Raw genomic sequence first — 13,391 nt, forward strand, 5'->3', positions numbered from 1 at the left:
TTGGCTTTGCAAACCGCTCTCCCACCCCCCAGCACCTCCGTCCACCTCCCCATCCCCGGCAGAGCTGCTTCCCCCTAGTGCCGCAGGTTCCAGAGCCGGGGTCCGCAGCCCGAGCCCTTGTGAAGGGGCAGCAGGTTCGTCTCCCTCCCACCAGACCTGCGGGATCCAGGTGCACATTGCAACCCAGGGAGAACACAGTGGAGCAAACGAACTGGTGGCTGAATGACAGATAACAATGAGACTTTTAATTCATCATCCCCTTACATGCAGTGGGTGACCCGTGCCAGGGTGATCCCTCATGGCTGAACCTGCTCCCCTCTCCCCCAGCAAGGAAATAACTAAATCCTGGTGTCCAAATCTCTGCCACTGGGAAGGTTTGACCTTTATAATTAACAAATACTGGTCTAATAAATACATAAGACCTAAGCCTAAAGGTGACAGAGGGCTGTGGGCAATGGAGCAGGACGGAGCTCTGTGTGCATCTCCTGGGATCTGCCAGGAGATCAGAATCATAGAACCACAGAACAGTTTGGGTTGAAGGGACCTTCCCAGCTCCCCCAGTGCCCCCCCTGCCATGACAGGGACATCTTCACCAGCTCAGGTTGCTCAGAGCCCCGTCCAGCCTGGCCTGGGATGTCTCCAGGGATGGTTCAGCCACCACCTCTCTGGCCAACCTGGGCCAGGCTCTCACCACCCTCAGGGCCAACAATTCCTTCCTCATGCCCAGCCTGAATCTCCCTCCTTTAGTTTAAAACCAACACCCCTTGTCCTATCACAACAGGGCCTGCTCAAAAGTCTGTCCCCATGTTTCTTATGGGCACCTTTTAAGTCCAGAAAGGCCACAATAAGGTCTCCCTGGAGCTTCTCTTCTCCAGAATGAGCATCCAGCCTCATTAAGCCACTGCCGTGGTCCTCAATCCCCAGTCCCCAGCAGCCGTCCCCGTGTCCAGGCCACCCCACACTGTTCGTGCCGCTGTCACCGCGCTCAGCGCCCGGCGATGAGGCGTCTGCTCCGTGCGCAGGAGCAGGACGGGCCAGAGGAACCAGGGATGTTCTCTGCTGGGTGTCTCACTGCAAATGAGACCCATCCCACTCTGGCACATGAGTGCAAGATTTCTGTGTTCTCTTTCAAAGGCACCAGTGGGTCACACACTCTCCGGTGCCCGTGGTGCTCCCCGCTGCAGGTGATGTGCCATGACCGCCCAGCTGCGCACATCTGGCGTGCCGCCCGCCGCTGGGTGTGGGACACGGCTCGGGAACACGCGGAGCAGGGCTGGGATCTCCGCTGGGACACAGGGTGGAGCCCGAGCTGGAAAAATACCCCAGCGTATAAAGGAAACGGTGTTTCATGTGTTATTGCTGCCTGTCTGACGCTCACCAACGGGGAATTGCAGGCAATGACTCCGTGCAAAAGGCTGCGAAATCCCTTCCTGAGATCCAAATATTAGTTTTTACTCATTTTCCTCGTTTGAAAACAAACAGTGCTGGCCGGAGCGCGAGCCAGCACGCCCTTCGGTTTACCCAGCCCGAGAAGAAAGGGTTGCACTGTCCGGCTCCTGTGAGTGCCGGCACCGCGGCTGGAGAGGAACCCAGGGCATAAAACGAGGTCTGGGTGTGGAAAACATGCGTGTTCCTGCTGGCAGGACAGGGAAACGGGCTGGGAGGCACTCGGACTGTCCCAGCATCAGTGTCACATCAGCACGTCCCGGCCACCACAGCCCTCCTGCCCCACCAGGGCAGCAGGACCCGAAATGGCTCCCGGGTGATAAAAACTCTAGGAGGGGAAGACTGAACCTGTGGCATGACCAAAACACTAATGGAGAAGTCTAGAGGTGACATAGTTAATTATGTATGGGGCTGTCCGGGGGAGCCTGTGCCAGACCCGCACCCTGCCCAGCTCTGCACAAGGGCCAAAATCCCAGTTTTGTCAGGCTGTGCTCTTCTTTTGCTCCCGTTTATTGGCGGTCCTGCAGCAGAAGAAGCTTCGCTTCCCTCCCAGCGGGCAGAAATCGCTGAACATTTTGTCTGAGCTCTTTGCTCACCACGCAGCAGCTTCAGCAAATACCTGATCACTCATCCACCCCCCCGATGTTATCAACTTCTGCAGCTTGGGTGAACGCCGCCAGCATTGGGAGCTCTTCTGCCAAACCAGCTGCGCCAAGGGGTGAAATCTGGGGGTTACAGAAAACCCAGGCAGGGGTGAGAGGGCCCATCCCTGAGACGGACACCTCGCCAGGGCTCAGCAGCTGGTGTGAGGGCACTGGGAATGAGGAGAAGGAGAACAAGACCCAATCTGAATGGAAAAAATGCAGGACACGGTTCCCAGCCCGGCGCTTGCGGCGGTGGGACTCTTCAAACTTGGACATCTCAGCTACAAAAATAATAAAACTGGAATGCATAAGCAGGGAGCAGCCCTATTTCTAGCTGCAGCTCCTCCCCGAGTGCTCGGCCTCCCCGACGATGCCGAAGCTCAAGGCGCTTCTGCCCGAGCTATCAACAGAGCTGGAGCGGGACTGCAACAGCGGGCAGACAAACCAGAGGGGAGCGTCGTGGCCAAGAGCATCGCACCAGGAGCAGAGCGAAGCCGTGAGATGGTCTCACTCAACCCATGTCCTCAGCTGGCGTTGCCTTTCAAGGTGCCCATGAAGCTGTGGGGCACGGCAGAAGCTCCAGGGTGGATCCCACCCACCGAAATGTTGGTTGTGCCGTGGCCCAAGTCACCCCAGTGCCTCCCAACTCTCCTGTGCGAGGGGAAGGTCCAGTTCACCCCGTGCTGCCTGTCACCTCCCATTCATCACTAGTTGGGGTCTCCGCAGGGATGAGATGCCCTGCGCTTGGAGGGGACACTGGGACACCCATGGACACCTGTGGTGGGTGCCAGGGTGAGCAGGGCTGGGCACAAAGCCTCTCCTGGGACCACCGGGAGGAATGAGCTGCACCAAAGCAAAGCTCCTTGCTGAAGGGGCTAAAAACCTCACCTGACACCTGCCCCATGTGTCCCAGCAGGACAGTATAGACCGTGCAAGTTCTAGACAATAGAACGAGACCATAAAATTCAGCTAACTCAGAAATACCTACTTTGCCCTCTCCATGCAAGTATTTACCTCCACGGGAGCAGTCAAACCTTGTTGACTCTGTCGGAACATTTCATTCCCATGTGTGAAGTGCACAAATCTTTTCTGGCTGGGAAAACCTGGGATGTCTGCCAGGCCATGGACTGGGAATGGCTCCACCAGAAGGGATGGCTCCTTCTGCATTGAGTAAGTCAATTAAGTCACTGAAGAAGTCATCACTTCTGGTGGAGCCATTCCTAGCCTACATGGACTTCTTCAATGCATAAGTCAAAGTCTCCTGCTGCCTCCACTTCAGCATCGCCTTAAGACCTTGGAAAAGCCCTTGAGGTGCTGGAGCGAGTTGAGAGAAGGGAACAGAGCCGGTGAGGGGCTGGAGCACAAGTGTGATGGGAGCGGCTGAGGGACCTGGGGGGTTCAGCTGGAGAACAGGAGCTGAGGGGAGACCTTCTGATCTCTGAACTGCCTGAAAGGAGCTTGGAGCCAGGGGGGTCGGGCTCTGCTCCCCAGGAACAAGCGCCAGGAGCAGAGGAAACGGCCTCAAGTTGCACCAGGGGAGGTTGAGGTTGGATCTGGGGAACAATTTCTTCCCCAAAGGGCTGTGGGGCATTGGAACAGGCTGCCCAGGGCAGTGCTGGAGTCACCATCCCTGGAGGGTTGGACAGACAGACATGAGGTTCTCAGGATATCAGGCAGTGCCAGGGGTGGGTTATGGTTGGACTTGATGATCTTGATGGGCTTTTCCAACCAAAATGATCCTATGAATGTATGAAATCTTCAAACACCACTACCTGGTGGTGTGAGACTTTCGCTGTGAGCAGTTCTGAGGGCATGTCAGCAAGGACAAGGGCCAGCACCCGTGGGACCTGCTGCCAAGCCCATGGAGATGCAGAAGCGGTGACTGGTTCCCGGTTCAGTGAACTGCAGTGATTGCACTTAGTCCACAAGTGGATGAACTGCGACCGTCACCGGCAGCAGGCTGGGGACCTCAGGGCCACATCTCGCTTGTGCAGAAGATGCAAACTGTTCTTTGCCACCCCACCTGGAGCCCTCCCGCGCCCAGCTCCTGGAGGAATGCTGCCGGCGGGAGCTGCACCTCAGGACGCATCACTAGGGCGGTGAAGGTCGTTGCTGAACCTCCCCATCACCCTTTCTGTGCTCTCAGAAGGAGCAGGGACAATTCCTGGGTGTCCCTGATGTTCTGGCACAAGCACCTTGCAACACCATTTGCATTTACAAAACCCTGCATTCTTGTTCACTTCCATGTGAACACAATGACTGGAAAACACTATTTTCCAGCCGGCATCTGCTAATTAAAATAAAATGCGATGCCATGCACTCTAAAGAGAGTGCTGAGCTGCTCACACGGAATAAAAGAGACAAATGGTAACAATAAATAGCAACTCTCCAGCCCAGCTCTGGCGAGAGAAGCCTGTTCTTCAAAAGGGCCCCTTTGTTTGCTGCAAATTGCCTCTTTTTGACATGGTAAATATTTAATGTGCCCTCTCCAGGTGCCAGCCGAGGGGCTGCGCCGTCCCACGCGGGAATCGGTTACTTGGCAAAGCCATGAACGTGGTGGAAAGACGAGTGGTGGGTGCTGGACCATGGTAGAGCCCCCAGGGCACAGAAATCCAGATGCCAATGGGCTTTGCTGCAGCATTGGGGCAGCGGGACCAAAATCCCAGCTGGGAAGGGCACAGGCTGATGCTGTGAAATTGGGATTTACTGTAATCACATCAAGCTGGCTACCAGTCAGACTGGGGGAAAATAGCGTGTAAAATCACGAAAGTCCTGCAGCAAAGTAACCACAGCTTCAGCGATTCGATGTGAGTTTGCTCAACAGTGAAGAAACAAAGAGTCTTCTCCACCTCAAGACTCAGAGGGTGGCAGATTTGGGCAAGTCAAGTTCAACCTCACAACACAACCTGAGTTTCATGACCAAGCCATAAAGAAAGCCTGGCGGCATCACTGTGAGTGGGATAAAGCCAAACGAGCTGCGCGGCTCCCTGATTTCTCAGTAACGCAGCTTTTGCAGCCAGCGCGCTGATGGTTTTTGTGTTGCTGAGAACAGAAAAAGCAACGGTGTCCCCTTGTCCCAGCACCAACCCGGCATGGCCGGCTCAAGGCCGGGCAAGACGGGATCAGCAAGCGTGTGCCAAGGCACAGGCTGCGAGACACAGCTGATGGCCAAGGCCACCGCACAGCCCACAGTGGGGACAGGGACCGCCCGGAGCACCTCTGTGCTGGGCTGAAAATGTGGTTGGAAGCTGTGGCCAGGCTGAGCCCGTCCCCATGGGACATCACCAACCATGACCATGACAGACCTACACTTGGCACTCCCCATTGGCGTGAAGCTCATCAAGCAGCAGAAACATCCAGCCAAAAGAAGGGACCGAAATTCTGTGGTTACAAAAGGAAGCTCCGTGTGCTAAGACACAGTTTTAAATTGAACAAAGATGGGGTTAAGTTGGACATGGGGAAGAAATGCTGCACGGTGAGGGTGGTGAGACCCTGGCACAGGCTGCCCAGAGAAGCTGTGGGTGCTCCATCCCTGGAAGTGTTCAAGGTCAGGCTGGACAGGGCTCTGAGCAACCTGGTCTGGTGGGAGATGTCCCTGCCCATGGCAGGGCTTGGACTGGGTGATCTGTGAAGGTCTCTCCCAACACAAACCATCCAGTGAATCCATGATAAAATATTAAATGTCTGCATATGCCTTGGAGCAAGTAACTTTGCCTTTTGCCTGTAGACCAGGGATCATTTACCCTCCACCGCCATCAGCCCGGAACAGCACACAATGTATAATTAGTCCGGCCGTGGGCTGGGACTCGCACAGCCGGGCTAAACCACCGGCTGCGCGGCTGGTTCCTGCTGTCGCCGGGGAACAGTCTGTCCCCAGGAAGTGTTCACATTTGGTGACTGTGCAAAAGAAATCAGCCGAGCTGGTGGCAGAGACCAGGGCCAGGATCCAGCCCTTCCTCCAGCGTCTGCGCCACCCCCAGCTGCTGGCCCCATGTCCCCATCGTCCCAGCGTGGGCCACCCTCGAGGGACAGTGGAGAGGGGCTGAATCCCTTTAGGCCAGAGAGGTTTTAAGTCGATTCTCCACATGCTGTGCCAGGATCCAGCCCAGGGAGGCTGAGCCTGCAAAGCCTCCTCTCCTGCCTGCATTGCTGGCTGTGTGCTGATTATGTTTTTTACAAACATAATTGTCAATATTCTTAATTAAAAAATACATTTTAAATAAAAAATTAATTTTTTTTTAAGTTAAGGTGTGAGGTTTGCATAAGAACAAACCTGCAAAGATGTGGCAACCTCTGGCTCCAGCCACTGCTCCTGTTCTTACTCGCTTGGAGTTACAAACATATCCAGCTTTTTGGCTCAGAAATACATGCGTCCAAGGACCTGGTGTCTGCTGAGCTCAGGGTCTGCACAAAGGCTGGGCAGACGTTTTCGCCCACCAGCCACGGCACCAAACGAGTTCCACAGCCGGAGATGGGCGATGGGACGAGCGGGAACGGTGCTGGGGGAGGCGACGCTCAGCCTGGCCCCAGTCGCACCCACGGGACGAGGCGCTGGGAGCTGCCACGGGCACCTTCTCCCCATCCTCAGCTTCTCGGATCTTCAAAATAATTGTCCCTCCTGCAGCTTCAGCCTCTTCGCTTTGGTCTGTCCAGAGGTGTTTCCCTGGAACAGCAATGCTGGGACGAGCCACCTCCTCCCTGTGACAAGCACTGCATCCCCTGCCCTTCCCCAGCGCCTTCCCCAGGCTCAGGGGCCGCTGTTGGTGCTGGCGGAGAGGCCACGCTCTGTCCTGAGTCCTCCAACAGGAGTTGGGTACAAACAATCCCCCTGGCTGGCTGCTTTCCCACAGGTTTGCAGGAGGTGGGAGTTACGCAGGCTGGAGTTCGGGGGGCAGAGCCCCCGTGCTCACCAGCGGAGCAGCCTCGGCGGGGAACGCTCTCCCAACCGCAGAGCCACAGAATTACAACGCCCCGCTCACGTTGTTCGCGCTGATCTGTATTTTAAAGATCAGATTTTAAAGAGCCTCCTGAAGCCACCAGGGTGGCCAGTGCTGAGCGAGGGGCAAAGGGGCTTGGGGGCAGAAACGATCCCCAGCCCTTGGTATCCCCACCACCCCCTTGGCACTTGTTCCAAAAGCACTGCGTCCCTGTCCGGAGCAGCCCCTGGACTCGCTGGCAGGTGTCCCCCACTTTCAGTACCAAACTTATTTCTCCTCCTGGGGCTCGGCTGCTTCTGGAGTCCATCACCACATTAAAAAACTCAAGTTATTTCTGCATGCATTTAAAAAAAAAAAAAATCAAACCCAAACCCTTCCACCCCAGATTGCACTAAAAAGCAAAGCAGCCCCTAATCTGGTAAAAGACGAACTATTTTCTTTCCCTGGGGATGGAAATAAGTTCCTAAGAGGGACTTGCTGAAAAGAGATGAGATGACTCATTTCTTCGCTGCTGAAGCTGTATTCAATCCCAAACACCTCTAATTCCGATTAAAAGACAGGAGCCTGAAAGCACAGGGGTTCGCCCAGCACAAAGCACGGGAGCTCATTTTCCTGCAGATGAAACAGCCGTGAATTAATCCCCTGTACCACCTACTCCCCCAGGACGGGCTCAGCTGCCTTCAGCCCTCGCTCCCCGCAGCCCGGAGCTATTTTTTCCTGTTCTTCCTAGTGTCAATATGTTTCTTTAAATATCTTTTCTGAGAGGCTATATATATAGCCCCACTCTGGTGCTTTGAAAGGAGCCTCATTTCCTGTGTAAGAACTGAAGTTCTTGGCAAAGCTGCTGGCGCTGCAGCACCCAAACCACAAAAATTGTGTGTTTTTGCAGGAGTAAAATGGTATTTCCTCCGCAACTGCGAGTCGTACCAAACCGGGTCTGGTCTGAAACCAACAGGGCTGCTGTGCCGTATTCCCAAATGTTAAATGATGGGGGAAAGGGATTAAATGCATTAGCGGTGGCGGTCGGGCTACAACAGTGGCAGAAGGTGGCACAACCCGCCACGGTGGCCAGGACGTGCACGGAGCTGCTTTCAACCTGCATTTGGCTGTGAAAAATTTGGGTTCCCACATCAAAAGAATTTAGAAACCAGCACTGGGGGAGGAATTAAAAACAAAAACCCATTTCATTTGACATCCCTCTGTGGCTGATACATTTTCTCCCTCTCCCACATGGGCTCCGCACACCTGGTTTTCAAGCGGGCTCCTCCAGCAACAGAGTGGGGAAGAACCGGTGAGAGAAGCTGGTGGCCATGGGCAGCCCAAGCGGTCCAGATTCCCCTCTGTTACTTGGTGACTTTCTCAGGGCAAAAAAAACCACACTCAGAGAAGATAAGGTGCAAGTTTCTTAGTTTTCTGGAGGAATTTTAAAGAAGTATCTTCTCCCAGCACCCATCACTATGAGGACTTGGGATTAATCCCCAGTGGACCAGGGCACAGAGACCCTGATGGGCGGGTGACCTCGGTGCACAAAGGCCCAGCAGCACCAGCTCTGGGGACAAGCACAAAACCTCTGTTCCCATTCACAGCCCCAGGCACCACCTGCACTGCATGGACGTTCCCAGCACCGGGACCCAGTGCCATCTCTGGGCTGGGCAGCCCATGACCACACCGAAGCACGGCTGGGGTGTCACAGCAATGCTCAAGACAGGGGAATATGGGAGAGTTGTGTTGTCATTTTTGCAGCCCAGAACACAACATGCAATCACAACATAGTGCTGTCCTTCTGCTCAAAAACCACAGGGGCAGGAACAAGGACTGAGCTCAGTGAAGGTCCCACTGGGACTCCAAGGACACTTCTTGATACAGCACCTGGCTGCTACAGCACTGGTGTGGCCAGCAGGCCCAGGGCAGTGACCGTCCCTGTGCTGGGAACGGGGAGGCCAAACCTCAAATCCTGGGGGCAGTTTTTGTCCCCTCACACCAGGAAAGGCCTTGAGGTGCTGGAGCGAGTTGAGAGAAGGGAACGGAGCTGGTGAGGGGCTGGAGCACAAGTGTGACAGGAGCGGCTGAGGGACCTGGGGGGTTCAGCTGGAGAACAGGAGCTGAGGGGAGACCTTCTGATCTCTGAACTGCCTGAAAGGAGCTTGGAGCCAGGGGGGTCGGGCTCTGCTCCCCAGGAACAAGCGCCAGGAGCAGAGGAAACGGCCTCAAGTTGCGCCAGGGGAGGGTGAGGTTGGATCTGGGGAACAATTTCTTCCCCAAAGGGCTGTGGGGCATTGGAACAGGCTGCCCAGGGCAGTGCTGGAGTCACCAGCCCTGGAGGGTTGGACAGACGGACATGAGGTTCTCAGGACATGGGGCAGTGCCGGGGGTGGGTTATGGTTGGATTGGATGATCTTGAGGGGCTTTTCTAACTGAAATGATGCTACGATTCCCTGTCTTCACCTTCTGAGCACGTGTCCATCTCCAGTGTTCCGTTTCCCAAAAGAGGGAAGGGGCCGGTGCAGGAGCAGCTGAGCAGAATCCCGCTGGGTCAGGAGTGAGATCGTCCCCCACCTGCAGTGTCCTGGCCCCGGCTCTGCTCGGGGAGCCTGTGATTCCGCCAGCACCGGGCAGCACCCGGCCTGGCCAGACACGTCCCTGCTGGGAACGAAGGGAAATTCCCCCCGGCAGCCTGAAACATGAGCGATGGAGCAGCACGGCCCAGCATTTCACCCTGGTGAGCATCCTCCATGCCCTCGGAAGACCTGCATCCTTCTGACTCCGTTTTCACCCTCAAGATCCTGGTTCACCCAAGCCCTGAACATCTGGTCTTCACCAAACCAGCCAAGTGAGCCAGCGCAGAATGAGATTTGAACCTCAGCACCACCGCGGTGCAGCGATGCCACTGAGAGCAGTGCGGTGAGAAGGGAGGAGACCAGGGGGAGGATCTCGGAGCAATGAGGAGAGCTCACACCTTCCCCGCAGAGCTGCCACGCCGGGACACGCTCCTCATACAACCAGGAGAACTTGCAGGGGCTGCAAACGCCAGGCTCAGATACCATGCGACATATAAACATTTCTCTCAGCATATGGCAGAATTTTCACTTTTGGTGGTTTTTCTCCTGCCTTAGTGAGCTTTGCTCTTTTCAAAGATTCATCCCACCGCAGCTGAGGCAACGAGCAGCGCTGAATCCCAGCAAGTGAAACACCAGCAAAAGGGCAACAGTCGTTGCAACACCCATCCCTGCATGGCAGCGGTGCAGCCCCACGGCCGCGCATCTGCGGGGCTGCAGAACGGCAGGATTTGGTGTCCTTATTGCTCAATTTCCCATGAAAACTATCAGCGTTGACAGCAAAAGAGGAGCCCTCGGGCGTGTGTCCAAACCAGAGGCCTGATCTCTGCGGTTGTCGCTGAGAAGATCTCGCCCCGCAGGCAGCAAGACCACGCGGAGCGGCACAAGGGCAGGGACATCGCGTTTCAGCGCGTCCTCGGGTTTCTCACATTTGCATCACCAGGAAAACTGAGACACTTGACCAACCGTGGGAGAAGAAAAGAGGCCACCAGGAAATTCATTCCCGTTCGTTCCCAAGCCAACAGACAGATGTTGTCAGGGCAGAGCTGTTGTGCAACCTGAGCACCACCACAAAAGCATCCCACCACCAGAGTTTCTCACCACCAGAATGTCCCACTACTGTTAGAGCATCTCCAACCACCGGACTGTCCCACCACCACAAGAGCATCCAACCACCATGTCCCAGCACCACAAGAGCTTCCCACCATGGGGATGTCCCACCATCACAAGAGCTTCCCACCACCAGCATGTCCCACCACCACAAGAGCTTCCCAGCACCAGACCTTCCCGCCATGGGGATGTCCCACCACCACCAGAGCTTCATAGTGCACTCTCATTTTTCCAAGCTGAGTCTCAGACCATGGAAATCAGGCGGTGCCAAACCCAAGCAGGTGTTACCTGGGCTCACCAAACACCCATTTGGACACATTCTTGGCTCTTTGAGCCCAGAACAGTCTTCCTGGTAACTGTGCTGCTGTCATGAGACAGGCAGGTTTGGGAGGGAAGAGGGAATGAGCCTGTACATGCAGAAACAAAGGTAAAATCTGCATTTTAAAGGCCATTTAACAGATTAAACTTTTCTTAAGAAAAGTCACTTTCAAAAAAAAAAAAAGAAAAGAAACCCCCAAACCCACGAAGTTTCTATAGAAAAACATCAGAAAGCAGAAGTTTGACAAAACCCGCGGATGACCAACGTGTGGAAGATCTGAGGGTGCCTGGCAAGTTCCCTAAACTGGAGAGAAAGAAAGAATTATGAAGAAAATAAAAGAGTAAGATGGGAAATTGCACAGAACTGAACACACAGAAGAATGAAAATCCAGGCAGAGGCTGAGCTCTGTAAAACACACACGGTGCCATTTGTCTGCACATCGGACACGCAGGTGGAATCCAGCGGGACAGCTGTGGCGCTGGGGCCGCGGTGCCGGTGCCGCAGGTGCTGCTGTCCCAGCCCAGCCCGGTGTCCCTGCTGGGTCCGCCCGTCCCGGGGAGCAGCGGCTCTGGGGAGCACGTGGGAGCTCCGGGGATCCCGCGGGTTCGTTTGCTGACCCACGGGACCAGGTAGGCGATCGCACACACCGCCTAGTCCCAGTTCCAGCCCCAGTGCTATAAATAATTGATTTTTGAGGTAACTCGAGCAAGGAAGGTAAGACGACTCCCTGTGCATCATCTCATATCCAACCTTCATTTCTGATGTTCGTGCAAAAAGCTCCTCAGAGGTGATCCTTGGTTGTTAGTTTAATTACCAAGCCACCACTCACATGCTGTGGTCTCACCCAGGTCCTGCTTCCCCACTTCCCAGAGCAGCTGGTCCCACTGCCCCTCTTCTGCCTCAGTTTCCCTTCCTCTCCCCCTGCACTCAGGACAGCACCACTTCACCTTTCCCTGGACATAGAGCAGGTACCAGCTGTTCCCAACGCCTCCCTCGTCCCTCTTCATCATCTCCACAGTTTGTCCAGGTATCTCCAAGCTGCTCCCAAACACACCCTTGCCCCAAATAGTGAGCTTTTTGCCCCAAAGCACCCCTGATGTCCCCCTCCAGCACCTTCCCCTCTGTGCAGGACATTGAGCCATCGCTTAAAACACAGGTGAAGAGCAGAAACACCTGTCCAGACACTCTGGGGGTTGACGAGGAGCAAACTACAGCTGCTCTTCAACACATTGGTGCCTCTTCCCAAGAGCAGCCCACAGGGGCCGTCCCTGTCCCACCGCTGCTCATGTCAGTGTCCCTGTCCCACCCTTGCCCATGCCAGTGTCCCTGTCCCAGCCCTGCCCATGCCAGTGTCCCCAAGCAGCAAAGGATGTCTCTGGGGGTGACTGACCCCACCTGTCACAGAGCTGCACCCTGTCCCTCCAGCCAACCGGGACAGAGGCTCCTGTGTCCTGCGGGTGGCTCTGAGGATGCAGGATGGAGTGTTGGGAGGGCACGGGCCTGGGCACCACATGCGGCTCCAGCTGGGCTTGGTGGCCAAATCCCGCTTGGGCAACCCAAGCCAGCTGGGCTTGCCCCCCACCCCGCAGGCAAGGCCAGGGGGGAGCCCAGGACCCACCCACTGGGCTGCTCCCTCACAGTCCCACAGGGAAAGTTCAGCCACAGCCCAGGGGGACCCTGACTTGTGTCCCCCCACCCCTGGCGACCCGTTGCCCCCATGGGCGGGGCTGGGCTGTCTGGCTCCGCCCACTCAGGAAAGCCCCGCCCACTCTAGCCATCTTCACCTACCTGGGCCATCCCCGCCCACTGGAGTCAACCCAGTGCACCTGGTTCGGCCACGCCCACTCGGATTAGCCCCGCCTCCCACTCCACCCAGTCATCCCAACACCGACATACCTGCCAACTCGAGCCAGCCCCGCCCATCCGGGGCGCCACGCCCCCCGCGGCTCACCTGGCCTGGCCACGCCCACTCGACTAAGCCACGCCCATCTGAAAACAGCCCCGCCCACACAGTCCAGCCCTGCCCGGTTTGAAGCAACCTCTGTTACCTGATTGGCTCCACCCCGAGAAGCCACGCCCCCGTCTGGCCCCGCCCTCCTCGGGCGGCACCCCCACACCTGTCAGCATCGCCCACCGGCCCGGCCCCGCCTCGCGGCCCCGCCCCGTACCTGGGCACGCTCGAAGCTCTCCCGCTCCGCCTCCAGGCCGCCGCCGCCCGCCCGCCGGCTCAGCACCTTGGGCAGCGGGTTGGACACCTGCTTCATGGAGCTGCTCACGCGGTCCATGGCCCCGCCGCGTCCGCCGCCGCTCCGGCCCCGCCGCGCCCTCACCACCGCTCAGCTCGGCGCCGCCGCTGGCCGGATCCCGCGCCATTGGCCCG

At 56.5% G+C, this 13,391-nt stretch overlaps 1 protein-coding gene across 1 annotated transcript in view; it reads right to left on the reverse strand.

Moving 5' to 3' along the window:
- HIP1 (huntingtin interacting protein 1) overlaps window positions 1-13,362 on the reverse strand; it is a 53,181-nt gene extending 39,819 nt beyond the window's left edge. The window contains exon 1 of the mRNA XM_065852848.2: window positions 13,180-13,362. Within this exon, the coding sequence (XP_065708920.1) occupies window positions 13,180-13,296 (117 nt within the window). The 5' untranslated portion in view covers window positions 13,297-13,362. The remainder of the gene's footprint in view (window positions 1-13,179) is intronic.
- Window positions 13,363-13,391: the final 29 nt, after the last annotated feature.

The sequence above is a fragment of the Patagioenas fasciata genome, chromosome 19, assembly GCF_037038585.1.
Source record: "Patagioenas fasciata isolate bPatFas1 chromosome 19, bPatFas1.hap1, whole genome shotgun sequence".
NCBI classification, from domain to species: domain Eukaryota; kingdom Metazoa; phylum Chordata; class Aves; order Columbiformes; family Columbidae; genus Patagioenas; species Patagioenas fasciata.